This window comes from Silene latifolia, chromosome 2 (genome assembly GCF_048544455.1).
Source record: "Silene latifolia isolate original U9 population chromosome 2, ASM4854445v1, whole genome shotgun sequence".
NCBI classification, from domain to species: domain Eukaryota; kingdom Viridiplantae; phylum Streptophyta; class Magnoliopsida; order Caryophyllales; family Caryophyllaceae; genus Silene; species Silene latifolia.
The window spans coordinates 97,324,093-97,342,388 of NC_133527.1; the positions used below are offsets into that span (position 1 = coordinate 97,324,093).

An 18,296-nucleotide genomic window follows, 5' to 3' on the forward strand; every position below is an offset into this window, starting at 1 on the left:
ACTGAGTCTCCCCCAAGAGCTGCTGATAGAATGATAAGAAAGCAGACTGAATTTGTCCAGGTTCAGTGATCCAGTGCCCCTGGACAGAAGCAATCCTCAGCACCTTATTTCTAGCCTGTCTACTATTCATGTAGCTGTGAAAGACTTTAGAATTACTATCCCCTTCATGAATCCAAGTGGCTTTGGATTTTTGAAGTAGGAAACTGTCACAAGCTTTCTGAAGTTCCTGATATTCTTTAGCAGCATTAATTTCAAGTCCAATCAAATCTGAGTTAGTAGGATCCGACTTGATTTTAGCCTGAATAGATTCCAAATGCTGCCAAGCTCTCACAGCATTATTCTCTACATCAGCAAATAACTCCCTATTCAATTGTTTAAGAGGATGTTTAAGGAGTTTAAGCTTCCTCACAAACTTAAACATGGGAGTACCAGTAACCTTATGCCCCCAAACCTGAGTAACAAGGTATGAAATGCTCAGTAGTGCTCCACATATTAAAGTACTTAAAACTTCCTTTCCTTTGTCCCATGTCACTCAATCTCTGAATGATGCAAGGAGTATGGTCAAAACACCCTTCAGAATGAAAGTGAGCATAGAACTCATTCTTCTGAGTACTCCACTCATGGTTAACCAGAACTCTGTCAAGCCTACTAAAAACCCTTGTAGCAGCCTCCTGTTTGTTATTCCAAGTAAAGAATGAACCAGTAGCAGGCATATCAACCATATGACACTCATCAAGACAATTTTGAAAGTCCTCCATTTCCTCTTCAGTAGTACTCCCACCTAACCTTTCACTAGGAGCCAACACAGTATTGAAATCCCCACAGATGAGCCAAGGGCTATGAATGTGGCCACTCATGTCCTGAAGCCTACTCCATAAAGACTTCCTTTCAGATACACCATTAAAAGCGTACACCATAGTAAGATAAAAATGAGAACCAGTAGCCAGTTCATGCACAAGGACATGTATGAACTGAGCATTATATTCAAGGATCTGTAAGTCAAACATATTAGGCTTCCATAAAAGCCAAACCCTTCCACCTTTATGATAAGAAGAATTAGTAGATACACACCATCCAGTACAAATATTAGAACTAATTTTATTTAGAGAAGAAGGCTTAACCTTCGTCTCAAGGAGGCCAAACAATCCAATTTGATGATGATGCAAGAACCACTTAATATGCTTCTGTTTTGCTGGACTGTTCAACCCCCTAACATTCCAAAAGCCCATCATTGTGACCCCCCCCTATTAGGGGGTATAAGACCAGTTCCAATGCCAACTTTTGGGGTAGCATTATTTAAAGCATCCATGAAAGTGTACTGCCCAAACTTAGCAACCTGACTACCTTGATCCAATAATTCCTGCCTGCTGAGTCTTATGATTGCTCTAGCAGGAGTGGCCAAAGAACCATTCCCAGAATGAAGTCCTGGGACCCTAGGAGTAGAGACAGTTGGTATCCTTGGACTAGCAGAAACCCTAGGCACTGTAACCTTAGGAGAAGGAGGCTTAGGTACATGCACCTGTGACTGTGGTTTAGCCACTGGAACCTTTGGTTGCCACCTTTGCACTACCTTCTGCCTAGGCTTAGGGGCACGTTTGGTTTTCTTACAAGCATTATCAACATGTCCTATCCCACCACAAGTCTTACATAAAATTGGAAGCCATTCAAACTCAACATTTATGGTAACCAGAGTCCCTGTTTCATCTAGAAATTTCACAGTTTTAGGAGGATGCTGATTGAAGGGTACATCAATCAGAACCCTAGCATACCCCAGTCTCGTTCTAGCCTCTGTTTGTTCATCACATCTAACATAATCTCCCATTAAACCAGAAATTTTAGGTATCCCTGGTCCCCAAAATTTTAAGGGTGGGTTTAACAATCTAACCCATACAGGAACCACAGAGACATCAGATTTAGTGAGAGGGTCCTGAGCATTCCAAGGACGAACAATCAGAGGCTTGTTCTCAAAAAGGAAGTGACCATGGTTTAGTACAGCCTCCTTATCCTTTGATCGCTTAAACCGAACAAGGAAAACACCAGAAGGCATGAATGAAATCCTGTTAATACCATACTCATCCCATAATCCAACAATAAATTCTTCAACAACCTCCAAAGGAGGGTTACCACCAAGAATGAAACATATAACAGAATTGTTCCAAAAAGCAAGCTCCTTTTGCACCTCTGCCTCAGTGAATTGTAACATACCTTCAGGTTCTTCATGGATAGTCGACAGCTTTGTTTTCCCTTTGTTCCGTCCCTGAGTGACCCAAGCCTCTGCTTCTTCATCCAGCAATTCATCGTCAGCAATAAGGTCATCAAGGTCCAACGGCTCAATTTCAACCGGATTTGACGCAAGCTTGACTACAGAGGAAGATCCTGATATAGAGAAATCAATAGAATTAATGCGTTTTTTGTTGCAATTTTTATGATTTTTAATGATTGAAGACGATGAAGGTTTAATCGCCGTCATTATTGAAAATCTAGGGTACTAAAATTGATGCAAGGTGTCTATTTTTGGCAACGTGCTCTCATTTCTCTCTCTAATAATTGTGTTTTTGTTGTTCTTATAGGTGAAGAATTTGAAGATGAGTTAGGTGAATCATATGTTGTTGAAGATGAAGAGTAATTTTGGGTTTTAGAAGCTTTCTCAAGTTATTACTTGTCTCTTTGCTAGCTTAAGGTAACTATTCCGAGTTACTCGACGAATTAATGTCACATAAGTAGTTGTTAGTAGCTTTAGTTGTTTGTTAGTTGTTGTTTGTTGTTATTGTGGTTTATCATGTTTATGGTTGATGTTAATGTTTGGTATTCATGTTGATTTTCATATGTTTAAGGCTTGAGATGGATTAAGTATTGTTGAATGATGCTTGATAAGTGTTGTAGCATTGTTAGAATGGTTTTTTTTTAAAAAAAAAAAAAAAAAAAAAAAAAAAAAACAAAACAAACGTGATGTAATCGTTCACAGGGCCCGAAATTGCCTGTGATGTGCCCACGGCGGTCCGGGGTTGGTCTGTGATTTTGGGGTCGGGTTTTGGGGTTTAATGCTTAATGTTTTGAGTTCTTTGGAGTATGTATTTAAGCATGGTAGTACTTTGAACATGGGATTAGTTTTATTATGCTAAAATTATGTTGAATTAGCTATTTTGTAAATTAAAATAAAGTCTTTAGTTTGATAGCATTCACATGTTAGGAATTGGAATTTAGCATGAGAATGATATTATGATAATTGGTTGAGTTAGACCAAAATGGGCAATTTCATTATGATAGAATATTGTTGAGATAATCATTTTATAAGTTGGATGTTTATAATTATGTCAATAGTAGTCACATGACAAGAATTGGAATTTAGCATGAGAATGATATTATGATGAATTGTATGAATTGGGCCAAAATGGGCCAAGACTCTGAGCTGGGCCAGTTTGACCAAATGAGTTTGGTCAAACTAGGTTTAAACCGGTCAGCCTCGATTTGACCAATGACCCATCGCGGGACTTGGGTCGAGGGTTTGTCTTTGAGGTGATATTGGTTGTCATTGGATGTTTTATGTTGATTCCTTGATATTTGTAATTATCATTTCACATGTTGGTTGTTGGATGCTTTGGATGCCTTATGCTTGAGTCTTGTTGCCTCTTTGCCATTTTAGCTTGTTCTCATGGATTATGGTACTAGTGGTTAGCTGGAATTTGGATTATTATTGATATTGGAGATATTGTTGGATTGTCAGCTAAATATGCTCTTGCGAAGCCTTTCATATGCTAGGGTGTGTATGATCATTTGTGTGTGCAAGTTTGGACTCTTTGCCCCTTTTTTTTTGGTTAATTGGGTGTCCTACTTGTCTGGTGTGGTGTCGGCTAAAGTATTCAAGTTGGGACTAGGTCCTAGGTGAGTATTTCGGCCCTTATCATAGATAGGCCATTATAGTGTTTGACGAGTGTATGTTTGCGGCTTAATAGCCTTTGTGTCTTAGCTTGGTGGGTTTATATCCAAGTTAGGGCATGACCTCCTAACGTACTCGTAGAAGTATGTGGTCAGCTTAAGTACTAGCCAACCCTTTGGTGGACTCCTTAGGGGTACTCATGTGTGTGATCATGGGTCTTGGATGCGGTATTTTCCGCATGTCGCTAGGTCTGCGCAGGTTTAGGACTAGGATGTTTACCTTACCTCGTGGTATAGACTCGAGTTACAGAGTGACTATTGACTGTACTAGGAACTTTTGCCTGTCTCTAGATATATTGTCCTTTCTTGTTTGATGATTCTATGAATCATAGAACGTGAGATGCAAGCCTGCTATGGTTGATAGAGTTTGGATTCCTGGATGTTATGTGATTCACGTGATAGTGTAGTATGAGTCGGTCTAATATTCACATGCTAGGACTATGTGTTGTTATATTGTTGTTAACATGATAAGCATGATTGTCTAGCATCTATATGCTAAGGCTATGTGTTATTCATATTCATGTTCTTATGTTTACATGTTATATTAATCATGACATTTCGTGGCTGGGAGAACTCGGAGTTACTCCCCACTGACTGTGGCTTTCGTATTTGTATAAAATGCGATTGACAGGTAGGTGATGCATATATGGGGTACATGGACGAGCTAGCGAGCAAAGTAACCTTGGGACCTAGATTGGCTTTATTTTATTGTGACCCTTAAACACTTTTTATGTCATATACTTTTTTAGGGACATATGTCTCCCTTTTTCATATTTGGGTTGTATAACTTTGTTTCGCGACTTTAGCGATGTTTTATTTATGAGATTTATTTAGACCTTGCATGTTTGACACCTTCCCATTTGGATATTTTTATAACAGGTTCAGGTTTTAAAAATTACAGGTTTTTACCCAAATGGACCTATTACAAATATATCCATGCAGTTTTTATCTAGAATTATGTGTTTACTTTTCCGCAATAAATGAGGGGTCACATCACCTATCTTTTCAATTAGACTTGTAAGCTTATACACCAACTCGAGTCTCATTAGACCTTGCATATAGTTGAATAGGAAGGACTAAGTCGACTTGTAGGTGTTGTACAATCTAATCGATTCGGGTCCGGGACCCAAACCTTCTTAGGGATTGTAAGCTTATACACCAACTCGATCCCATCACACCAATAAGTGATTGCATCTAGTAGAGAACATGTTTGTATGATCAACTCCCATGAATCCCCTATGGACCCATGACACCCTAGTGCTTTTAATCAAATGTTTACATCTCATTTTAATCACCTTGCTTGTTTTTATTACTTTGCTTTATGTTGTTGATTAGTTTAGTTGATCTCCTATCTCAACCCAAATTGTGACACCCTAAGACACAATCATTTGCAATTGAAAATCCTACATCAATACCCGTCCCTTGGGATCTGACCTTTACTTACCTCTTTGCTAAGAGTAGTTTGTGAATCTATAAATATTGTTTTGGTTAGGTAGCTTTTGACGACGAGTTTTAACCGACACCACACTCAACCCAAGGTTCCCGAATACTCGATCCTTAAACAACTGCCAAAAGCAAAGGCCGAAATTTCTATTTGGCAACTGATTGCTACAACTTTCGAACATCGGCAAACTTTGCTACAAGCCTCAAGAAAGTTGACAGTTCCCTCTACCTCCTCTCCAGAAGAAGTGGTAGCACACATGACAAGAAATGTCCCCGACCTGAGCAAACCGGTCTTCTTCTCTAACGAACATATCCCTCCATTCAGAGCCAACCATAACCTGGCCCTGTACATCACCGTACAATGCCTCAAGAAGAATGTGCCTATGGTTCTAGTGGTTGACGGATCTGCGGTTAACATCATTCCCCTCAAGACGGCTCACAAATTGGGTATCAAAGAAGCTGATTTGGTCCCAACTAACCAAGGAGTACGCGCCTATGACGACACTCGTCACAAGGTTGCGGGGCTTATCACCTTGACCATTGCGACTGGACCTCTGGAAATACAAGCCAGTTTTCAGGTGGTCGACATCGACGCCTCTTTCAACATGCTTCTGGGGCGCCCTTGGATTCACGCCGTCAAAACCGTCACCTCCACCCTTCATCAGAAAATCAGGGTCCCTTTTAATGGGAAGACAATCACAATTCCCGCTTCCCTGATCAAGGCTATCATGAAGAAGGGAGTAGCCTCTCAAGTCATTGAGGAGGACGGCAGCGAAATGTGGGGATTCCAAGCTGTGAATGCCCTAACCGATGAATCAGCACCTTTTGATTGTGACCTGTTCTCGAACCTCACAGTCAATCGCATTCTGATGCGCCAAGGATATTTCCCAGGCTTACCCCTCAATCCACTGAAGAACACTTTGCCTCCTATGAAACAGTCCAAGGTCTACAACATCCCCTTCGGGCTAGGCTATGAACCTACCGATGAAGACATCCAGGAGATAAACCTCCTAATATGGAAACGCAAAAAGCACCGAGTCATCCTCCGTCCCTACCATTTGACTCTTAATGGATACTTCGTTACGAGGGACAATCCGAGCTCTACAACGGCTTTCCTGAACCAATCTATGAATCCGTAGCCAAGGTCAGACACCCGGGTGTAGAAGTCTTTCAAGACTGCTACTTCATCCCCGACAACACCAAAGCTGCGTTGACCAAATTTGAGTTGACCCCATGCCTCGACGGACAAGCCGTCAGTCTCCTTTTCGGAGAAGACAACATCAAGCACCTCGGCTTTGAGGAAATCAGCAACGTTTCTCTAAAAGACAACCAGTTCGATCCCACCGCCTTAATATCTGACACTGAGCCGGAGAAAGCTACACAAGGCTAGAGGAAAACTGTCAAGTGGACCGATCGCCAAGGCCGCATCCTTAAGGTCACAACTGGAGAAGGCTCTATGTTCAAAGAGGAAAGTGAAGAAGAGTTTGAGTCTGAGTCGGTGTCAGAGTCAGAGTATGTCCTAGCTCCTAGTGCTCCTGATGTCCCAGTCAAAGTCCCTTTTCTACTGTTTTATCACAAACATGTGGCTGCTTGAGAGGCCGAGTCAACTAAGTTTGTCCCCACTCCCATTGTAGGTAGCAACCTGGAGCTTGTTCCAGGGGCCACCTCCTCTGCTGTGTCGCCTCTGACTGCTTATCAGATGTATGTACTATCCGATATTTTCGCTCAAGTCGACTTAATGAACGCTAAGTTTGCTTATGACTCATCTCATTTTAACTGCAATGCAATTCTGAACGAATATGAGGAATTTGACTTGAGTGACTATCCACCTCACCTGGCCAAAGAACTTGACAAACGAGAGGATAGGGCCCCCATCATTGAGGAGACCAAACCTATTAACGTAGGAACCGACAACACACCTCAAGAACTTAGGATAGGGACCACCCTTGACCCCTCGGAAAGACTGCAGTTCATCGACCTCCTACACGAGTACAAGGACGTATTCATTCGCTTGGTCATACAAAGACATGCCTGGGATCGACAGGGAGATTTCAGAGCACATGATACCCATTAAACCCGAAGTAAACCCGTGAAAAAAAGTTGCGCCGAATGCGCCCTGAGTGGGCCCTGAAAATCTAGGATGAGGTAGATAAGCAGTTCAAAGCCGGGTTCATCAAGGTGCCCGAATACGCTGACTGGGTGGAAAATATAGTTCCTGTACCCAAGAAAGACGGGAGAATTCGGATTTGCATCGACTTCCTGGATCTGAACAAAGCAAGTCCAAAAGACGATTTTCCTCTGCCACATGTTGAGATCCTGGTGGACAATACCGCCGAGCACGCCCTACTATCATTCATGGACGGGTATGCTGGGTACAACCTGATCAAAATGGCTGAGGAAGACATGCATAAGAATGCATTCACTACACAGTGGGGTACATACTGCTACACTCTCATGCCCTTCGGTCTAATCAACGCCGGAGCAACTTATCAAAGAACCGCCACCATACTCCTACATGATATGATGCACAAGGAGGTGGAGGTATATGTTGATGACATGATCTTCAAATCGAATGAGCGGGATGGGCACATCAACGCCCTTCGGTAATTCTTCGCTCGTATGCGGAAATATAACATGAGACAGAATCTTCATAAGTGTTCGTTCGGGGTCACCTCCGGAAAACTCCTTGGACACGTCGTCAGCAAAAGAGGCATCGAAGTTGACCCTACTAAAATCAAGGCTTTTCAACAAATGCCTCAGCCAAAGGAAGATAAGGAGATTCGGGGATTTCTCGGTCAAGTTCAATATATCAGCCGCTTCATAGTTAAGCTCATTATGATTTGCGAACCGATCTTCAAGAAGCTTCGCACCTCCGATCACACCGATCTTCATGCCACCTCAACAAGGAATTACCTTATCCCTATATCTGACTGTCACCGACACAGCCATAGGAGCAATGCTAGCACAAACAGTAAATGGCGAAGAACGAGCCATCTACTACATCAGCAAAAATTTCATCGAGTATGAGACAAGGTACACCCAACTGGAAAAGACATGCCTTGCCCTGGTTTGGTCAACAAAGAAGTTGCAGCACAACATGCTCAGCTACACGGTTCACATCTACTCCAAGATCGACTCGGTCAAATACATCTTCGAAAAACCCGTACTAAACGGAAGGCTGTCTAGATGGACACTCATGCTATGTGAATTTGATCTCAAGTTCGTACCCCTCAAGGTTATCAAGGGAAGGGCAGTCGCTGATTTCCTAGCAGAAAATCCTGTCAATGAGGATCGAACGAACGACACATGGTCACTTCCTGGCGAAGACATCCTTTCAGCCGAATCCGACGTATGGGACCTATACTTCGACGGTGCATCAAACCTGAGAGGCTTCGGGAAAGGAATACTCCTAATATCACTAGATGGAGAACATGTTCCAATCTCGGTCAAGCTAGACTTCGCCGTCACCAACAATGCCGCCGAATACGTAGCATGCTTAATCGGCCTACAAGCAGCCATGACACTTGGCATCAAGAGACTGAGGGTCCACGGCGATTCCTCACTCATCATCAATCAGGTGTCCGGATCAAGGAAAATCCGAAGCGACAGCTTAGCACCTTACCGAGAAAAAATCAATCAAGAGGCCGAATTTTTCGACCAAGTCGACTACTTCCACTTGCCACGAGAGGAAAATTAATTTGTTGATGCCCTGGCAAAGTTTATCGCGCTCGTCAAGATACCTGGCGACATGACATCAATGCCCCTATTTGTCGAGAGAAGGAGTAAGCCAGCTCACATCTGCGTCATCAACAACGACGAGGAAAACCATGTCGAAACTTGGTACCAAGCCATCCTCAATTACTAAACCAAAAACGAATTCCCTCCCAGCTCTATACAAGAGGACAAAGAGCCATCCGTTTACTTGCATCAAAATTTGTGATAAATCAATAACAACTATACAAAAGAACACCCCAAGGGATCCTCCTCCTTTGCATTGACCATCATAAAGCCAAAAAAGTCATGGAGAGGCCCACGATGGAGAATGCGGCCCTCACATGAGCGCAATGATTATGACCCGAAAAATCATGCGGTTAGGCTACTACTGAACTACCATGGAAGCCGATTGCCGAAACTACGTCAAACATTGCCACAATTGCCAAATCTTCGCTAACATACAACACATACCACCTGTTAGGGACCAGAATTATCCTGCCTGACCTAACAAAGACCAGGCAACGTTTAAAGCCAAAACTTGAGCAGGAAGTACTTCAAGTCAGGCACTGAGAGTATATAGACAGGCACCAAGCAGAAGAGAAGCACAGGACAGGCAACTACCAGGCCTGGCCTGAAAGAAAATGATGTCAGGCATAAGGATAACACCATCAAAGCTGGACAGGTGACATGGAAGGCATGATAAGGCCATATAAGTAAAGCCCTTATAAATAAATAAGTCTTATTCAAAAGGAGATAATGGAAGAAAAGGTCAAGAGCAACGGCTGAAATGCTGAAGAGATCAATCAACTACTTCCGGGGAAATAGGGCACGAGTCCTATTTACCAGGAAACCCTAAACAAGCTTGGAAAAACCGCTCCTAAGGCTATTATAAATACAAGAGAAGACAAAAACAAGAGGGACACACTGGCATACTCGTACTATCACTCTCATTTTTGTATTCAAAACATAATTTAGCAATATCCTTAGCCTGTCACGCCTAATATACTAATACTCTGTCAGGCTACTCAAAATCATATTAATAATCTCTCCTAGCTTGGTGCCCGTGGTTTTTTCCCTTATTCCCAGGGTTTTTCCACGTATAAAATCTTTGTGTCTTTACTTTTTACTTATTTATTTACTTAGTAATATTAGTCTGGCAAACTACTTGACTTATATCACCCCTTCTTAATTCCCCTGGCAGGACGTTTCTGTTCAGTAAAATCCCTGCCAAAATAATTGGCGCCCACCGTGGAGAATCTAGCTCAAAAATAATCAAAACCCAAAAACCAAATAACACAAAAACTTGAGAAATGACAGGAGATAGCATTCAACAACAATTGGCTGCCGCCCAACAACAATTGTTGGAAATGGAACAAAAAAAACAGAAAAATGGCCTAGGTCAAGTCAAGTTGCAAAATTAAAGGAATCAGAATCCAGCCTGAAACTAAGGCTAGGAGAGAAAAATTCAGGATCAAAGTTGAAAGTTCAACCTGGCACACCATTCTCCTCAATCATCAGGAACATTGATTTCTCAAACTTTGGCACTCCTACTCAACCAAAGTCCAAAGCAGGAAAAGAGACAGACTCAGAGGAAATCCAAAATGAGAAAACCCCACCAGATCAAACCATTATAGCAATCATGATGGCCATGCTCCAGAAAATCCAAAAACTCCATGAAAGATTTGAAAAGATCCCTGGAGTCCCTACCCCAATTAAGGAAGCAAATCCAGAAAGTTATGTTGATTCACCCTTTGTGGATGAAATAGCAAGAATAGACCTACCAAAGAAATTTGTGGTTCCCTCAATGAGAATCTATGATGGGACCATAGATCCATAAAATCATGTAGCCTATTACAAGCAGAGGATGTTGGCAGCATCTATTCCCAGTGAACTACGACAAGTCTGCATGTGCAAGGGGTTTGGGACAACCCTGAATGGGCCTGCCCTGCAATGATACATAAACCTGCCAAACGGAAGCATCAAGTCCTTTGTCGACCTGGTCAACTCCTTCAACCATCAGTTCCCCTGGATAGTGACTTCTACGATGCAATGACCATGAAGCCCTATCATACATTTGAAGATATCCAGGCATTAGCCATAGGCTATATTAGCTTGAAGAAGATAAAGGCTGCAAGCCAGACAACACTGACAATAATTCGGGATATGACAAAGTCAACAGAAAAAGTTCCAACCAGAGAGGGAGCAGTTCCAGGCCATCCTCTTACACAAGACCTGACAGATCAGAAGTCAACTACACACATGAACAACGAGGTAACTCCTATACTTATCCCTCTTTCCAAGAATATAACTTCTCTGTTGATATTGCAGGACTAATCAAGAGACTTGACAATATGCGAGACATTGTCAAATGGCCAAAGAAGTCAGATAACCCCAACTCAAGGAAGGATAGTACAAGATGGTGCGAATTCCACATGGATATAGGGCACACAACAGAAGAATGCCTGGGATTGTGCAGGCAAGTGGCCTACCTGCTAAAGAAGGGATATCTGAAAGACATGATGCCAACAAAGAACAAGGAAGATGATGGAACAAGAAAGAACTTAGAAAGGCAACAACGTAACCTACCCCCAGCACCACCCATCTATGAGGTCAAATTCATCAATAGAGAATTTGAGATTTGTGGCCTGACCAGTTCAGCTGCAAAGAAAATTGCCAGGGAGTCAAAAATGAAATCTCCTTTTAAACCTAGAAATTTACCTCAAATTACTTTTGACGATACTGATATGCAGGGTATTCCTGATCTACACCATGTTAGCCTGGTTATCACCATGCAAATTGGAACTGCACGTGTCCTGAGAATCCTGGTGGATGGAGGCAGTTCAGTAAACCTGATCATGCTTGATGTCCTCAAAGCAATGAAGATTGATGAAAGTCAAATCATAAAGAAGTCTAATGTCCTAGTAGGATTCAGTGGAGAAACAAGGAATACACTGGGAGAAATACACCTGCCAACATATATGGAATGAGTCTTCTCATATGAAAGATTTGGAGTCCTGGACTGCCTGCCCTCCTACAACACTATCCTAGGAAGACCATGGATACACAATGTGAAGGCCCACTACTATAAATGAGCACTTGGGCCACGGCTAAATTCATGGCGCAAGTGCTAAATTTCCGTGGCTAAATCATTTTGCCACGGGAATACCTTCCGTGGCGCAAGTGGCTGTGGCAATGAGATAGCCACGGGAAAAACAAGAACGTGGCTATTATTGAATTTTTGGCCACGGACTGTCTTGTGGCTAATAACTCACGTGGCCAAAGAAATTTCACGTGGCGAAAAAATAATTCCCGTGGCAAATAATATATATGAAAATTAAATAAATAAATCGTAAAATAATTTATTTATTTTTCACAATGGGTATTTTATCATATACGGAACCGTGACAATCTAGGTAATTGTTTCGCTAGTTAACTTGATTCATTTGAACGTTATTTCGTTTCATGAGTCATGCATTTGTGAGCATCAGAGAGGCTTCCCAGGAGGTCACCCATCCCAACACTACTCTCACCTGAGCATGCTTAACCGTAGAGTTCTTTTGATGTGCCACCGAAATTGAATGTTACCTTGTTGATATAATTAGCACTTTGAATCATTTTAAGTTTATTTTTTTTATTTCAAATCTTACCTTTAGTACTATTTAATTACATAAATTTTACGTGTTTTACAAATTTTTGCGGGAAAAAAATTATTTGGCCGAAACAACTAAATTTTCGACATTAACCTCTTGATTAATGATTTTGACATCATTTTTTTTTTTTTTAAGTCGGTAAAAAACATTTTCTCCAAAAATTAAAATTAATTGTGTTTTCCTAACATTATTTTATTTATTTTTTGATCGACATACTTATTTTCATTTCTCATGTACTCAATTTTTCGTATATTTTTCTACGCAAATTATATTCTATAACCGTCGTACCTGCGATGTGAAAAATGAGACCATTTTTTGGTAAAATAATGACCGCTTTTTATAACTAAAAGTCTTTTTTCCCCAAAGTGATCACTATTAACAAAAAAGTAGTCACTTTTTTACCCAAAAAACACGAAAAAGACTATTGTACAAAAGAATCGCTTATTTTCCTAAACTGATTTCTCTGTGTTATGATTTATCGTTTCTTTTCTCAAATTTTCACATTATTTGCACATGTGACTTTATATTATTATAATTTATATGTTTTTCCGTGTGATGCGCTCATTTTCAGTGAAAAAAATTTCCAAATTTTTTTCTCAACAACTTAAATTTTACGTAAGGTTTTCATGGTACCCTCGAATTTTGATAGATTACATATGGTACCCTTTTTTAAAGTTTTTATATATGGTACCCCTGTATTTACGTTTTTCAGTCCTAGAATACCCTTTGACAAACTTCCGTCATAACACCGCTACTCATGTGCCTTGTGACGCCTTTTTTTGTTATCTAATACACTATTAATTCATCATCAAATAATACCTAAATCATTATTTTATCTAATAAACTAACAATTAGTACCTAGATAATATAACAATAACAACATAACATACTCAGTTACTCATCAAATTACTTATAGGAGTAACGACGTTATGACGGAATTTCCCCAAAGAGTATTCTGTGAATGAAAAAGATAAACATAAGGGCAACATATGTAGAAACTTAAGATAAGGGGTACCATGTGTAATCTGGCAAAGTTCGAGGGTACCATGGGAAATTTCCGTAAATTTTATATCAAATTCAAATTTTTCTATAAATATCATACAAATAAAGTTGGAAATCAAATTTTGAATGAAATAGTTTAACAATATATTAATTTTAGATTTCTCAAAGATAGATGGTAAATAACTTTTTTATTCAATTTGATATGCTATATCTTTAAATGTGATACGATCATTTAAGATTGTTATTCAAGATTATAAAGTTTAATTTAAATAAGTAAAGAAATTCACGACTTTAATAAACAGAGTTATATATTAAAACAAAATTTTTAAATTATCAATATTTTGAAAAACCTACAAAACATAAATGTGATTTGTAAAAAAATCAAAAAAATTAGACGATAAACTTTTCTTAGCTTGCATATAAGTTTATAAAATTTTAAAATTTCTTATTAAAGTAAATAAAACAATAAAAAATTTTAATTAAATTAATCAAAGTGTTTTTAAAATTTTATATTCAAATATATTTTCATAATATAATATTTGATTAAATTTCATTCAGATTTAAGTTGGAAAAGATACTCGCCACGGGTGTTTGTTTGTTCGTGGCTAAAACATTATTTGCCATGGAACAATTCGTGACTAAATAAAATTTTGCCATGGGAGTGACATAGCCTGTGGCTAAAATGATTATTTGCCACGGGTGTAGCCTAATTCGTGGCGGAAGTGACTTTTTGCCACGGGAAAAGTTATCCCGTGGCATAAATTTTTTTCCACAATAATGAATAAGTTTTTCCCGTGGCTAAGCAAATTTTAGCCACGAATTATGAATTCCCGTGGCATAATTCGTGGCGCAAGTGATGATTTGTTGTAGTGGCCATACCCTCCACCTACCACCAATGCATCAAGATACCAACAGAATGGGGAGTAGAAACCATAAAAGCTGAACAAAAATATGCCCAGGAATGTTATACTGAGTCATTGAAACCCTCCAAGGCAGGTAAGTCTCTCGCCTAACAATTACAGTACCCTGTCAGGACAACTTATGTGGCAGAAACTAAAATGGAGACAAATCAAGTAATTTTAGACCCTGAGTATCCTGAAAGGCATGTACTGGTAGGATCTGATCTCCCTGACAACATCAGACCACAATTAGTAAGCTTTCTTAAAAAAAAACTTCATGTTTAGCCTGGTCTCATTTTGATATGACTGGTATAGATGCAAATATCATTACACATAAACTAAATATTGACAAATCTTATAAGCCTGTGCAACAGAAAAGAAGAAAGTTTGCCTCTGAACGTAATGCTATTATTAATGACGAAGTGGACAAACTACTGGATATGGGGATGATAAGAGAAGTTATGTACCCTGACTGGCTAGCCAATGTGGTAGTAGTACAAAAAAAGAATGGTAAATGGAGAGTTTGTGTAGACTACACAGACCTAAACAAGGCATGCCCAAAAGACCCATTTCCACTCCCTCACATAGACGCAATGGTAGATGCTACAGCAGGACATGAACTCCTCACATTTATGGATGCCTCAAGTGGATTCAACCAGATTAAGATGCACCCATCTGACCAGGAACACACTGCATTCACCACAGAAAGAGGCATATACTGCTACACAGCAATGCCTTTTGGCCTGAAGAATGCAGGGGCAACATACCAACGCCTGGTCAATATGATGTTCAAAGATCAAATAGGGGATACAATGGAAGTTTATATTGATGACATGGTGGTCAAATCAGAAAAGGCTGAAGGCCATGTCAGGGATCTGGAAACAGCTTTCAAGATCCTGGAAAAGTTCAACATGAAGCTCAATCCTTCCAAATGCCATTTCGGAGTTTCTTCAGGCAAATTTCTGGGATACAAAAGAGGTATAGAAGCCGGCGCAGAACAAATACATGCTATACTGGAACTAGAATCTCCCAAGTCAGTCAAAGACATTTAAAAGCTGATAGGACGAGTTGCAGCCCTGAACAGATTCATATCCAGATCATCAGAAAGATGCAGGTCTTTCTATGACCTCCTCAAGAAAAACAAATCGTTCAAATGGTTGCCTGAACATGAAGCAGCCTTCCAAGATCTTAAAGCATACTTGACTACACCTCCACTACTTGCCAAACCAGATAAAGGAGAACCCCTTACGCTCTACCTATCTGTCACAGAGACAGCAGTAAGTGGAGTCCTGACCAAGGAGATTGACGGCCAACAGCATCCAGTCTATTATATAAGTAAGAGTCTCCTAGATGCAGAAACAAGGTATGGTCTACTTGAAAAATACGTACTTGCTTTAGTCATGTCTTGCACCAAACTTAGACCTTATTTTGAAAGTCACCCAATCATTGTCAGAACCAACGTGCCTATCAAATCTTTCCTGAGAAAGCCTGAGTTATCAGGCAGAATGGCAAAATGGTCAGTACAAATCAGCACATATGACATAACCTTTGAACCCATGACATCAATTTAGTCTCAGGCATTAGCAAACTTCATAGCTGAATTTAGTCCTACCCTAGAACAAGACCTCATAAAAGAAGCCAACCACCTAGACACCCATAAATCAGACCCGGAATGGACCCTACATGTAGATGGAGTAACAAATATGAGAGGGACTGGCCTAGGACTAGTATTGAAATCACCACAGGGAGACCTAATTGCACAGGCTATTAGTTGTGAATTCAAAGCTACAAACAATGAAGCCGAGTATGAAGCCCTGATAGCTGGACTTAAGGTATGCATAGAACTTGGTGTAGCAAACCTCAAGGTAAAAACTGACTCTCTCTTAATTTTCAATCAAGTTAAAGGAACATATGCAACAAAGGATTCAAAAATGGTACTTTATTTAGAGTATATCAAAAACCTTTGCAAAAAATTCAATTCCTTTGAGATTGACCAAATACCAAGGGACCTAAATACCCAGGCTGATGCCCTGGCCAGCCTGGGATCAAACTTTAGCCCTGCTGTGTTTGATAAAATACCCATTGTCCACCTGTTGGAACCAACCATAGAAAGGCCTGATCAAACTTGTCCCATTCATGAGGACACAACTTCTTGGACCAAACCATACTATGATTGGTTCTTACAGGGGATACTCTCTAATGATAAAAACAATGCGAGGGCCCTAAGAATCAAAGCCTCTACCTACACCATTTTCAATAACATGTTATTTAAAAAGTCACAGGATGGACCTTACCTATGTTTCCTGGAACCACACGAAGCTAAACAGGTTATAGAAGATATACATGATGGATATTGTGGAAATCACAAAGGTGGCAGAAGCCTAGCCAGTAAAGTTCTCAGGACAGGTTACTTTTGGCCAACCCTGAGAGCCGACTACATAGCATACATCTCTAAATGTGAAGCCTGTTAAATTCACTCCCCTTATATCCACCAACCATCAGAGCTACTACACTCCATCTCAGCCCCCTGGCCATTCAAGAAATAGGGCATGGATATAGTAGGCAAGTTACCTCAAGCACCTGGAAAGAAAGTTTTCATGCTGGCAATGACTGATCTTTTCCAAATGGATAAAGGCAGATTTATACAGGCAAGTCAAAGAGAAGGATGTCATATCATTCATCAAACGAAATATCATATGTAGATATGGAATACCTTCAGAAATAGACTGTGACAATGGTACACAATTTGTGGGAAAGAGGACAGCAAATTTCTGTGCACAATGGAATATTATCCTGGTCACATCCACACCAGGCTACCCAAAAGCCAACGGTCAGGCAGAATGAAGTAACAAAGTAGTAATTAGCTGCCTGAAGAAAAAGTTAAAGAGGAGAAAAGGAAGATGGGATGAAGAACTCCCCTTAGTCCTATGGGCTGATAGAACTACACCTAAAATAGCCACAGGCCAGACCCCCTATTCCTTGGTCTATGGCTGTGAAGCAGTAATCCCAGAAGAAATTCATATACCAACCACCAGAAGCAGCCTGAATACTATAGAGGAAAACAGACCACTATTACAAGATAGCTTGATCCTAACTGAAGAACTGAGGGATGCCGCCAAGGTCAGGATAGCCTCCTACCATCAAACAGTAGCCAGAAGTTACAACAAGAATGTCAACATCAGGGTATTCAAGGAAGGAGACCTAGTCCTAAGAAAAGTCTTCCCTAACACCAAAGAGAAAAATGCAGGAAAGCTAGCTCCTACATGGGAAGGACCATACCTAATTGATTCGATAGTAGGACAAGGAGCTTACAGGCTGCAACCTTTGGACGGAGAAATGATCCCCAGATCCTGGAAAATTTCCCACTTAAAGTTATTTCACGTCTAAACCAGAAACAGGTAAAACTATCAACTCCTTATATGTTTAACTAGAATCTTATAGCAAATCCCCAACAAAATATGTCTTCCTGCTATCTGCCAGTTTGCCTGAAAACATGCGTGTTATTTTTAGCTGTGCCTAGTCTTCTTATTTAAATCCTATTATATTGAATCCTGAAAACTTGTTTTACGCCTTCTTTTCATTAGTTATATACTGCACTTAGGCTTAAATAAATATTCAGGATTGAGGGCCACTCCACCCAACCTGAAAAGAA

The 18,296-nt window shown here is 40.3% G+C and overlaps 1 protein-coding gene across 1 annotated transcript; it reads right to left on the reverse strand.

Moving 5' to 3' along the window:
- Positions 1-437: 437 nt before the first annotated feature.
- LOC141641120 (uncharacterized) lies at positions 438-1,229 on the reverse strand. Its single transcript, XM_074449796.1, has one exon. The coding sequence runs from the start codon at positions 1,227-1,229 to the stop codon at positions 438-440; it is 792 nt and encodes a 263-aa protein (XP_074305897.1).
- Positions 1,230-18,296: the final 17,067 nt, after the last annotated feature.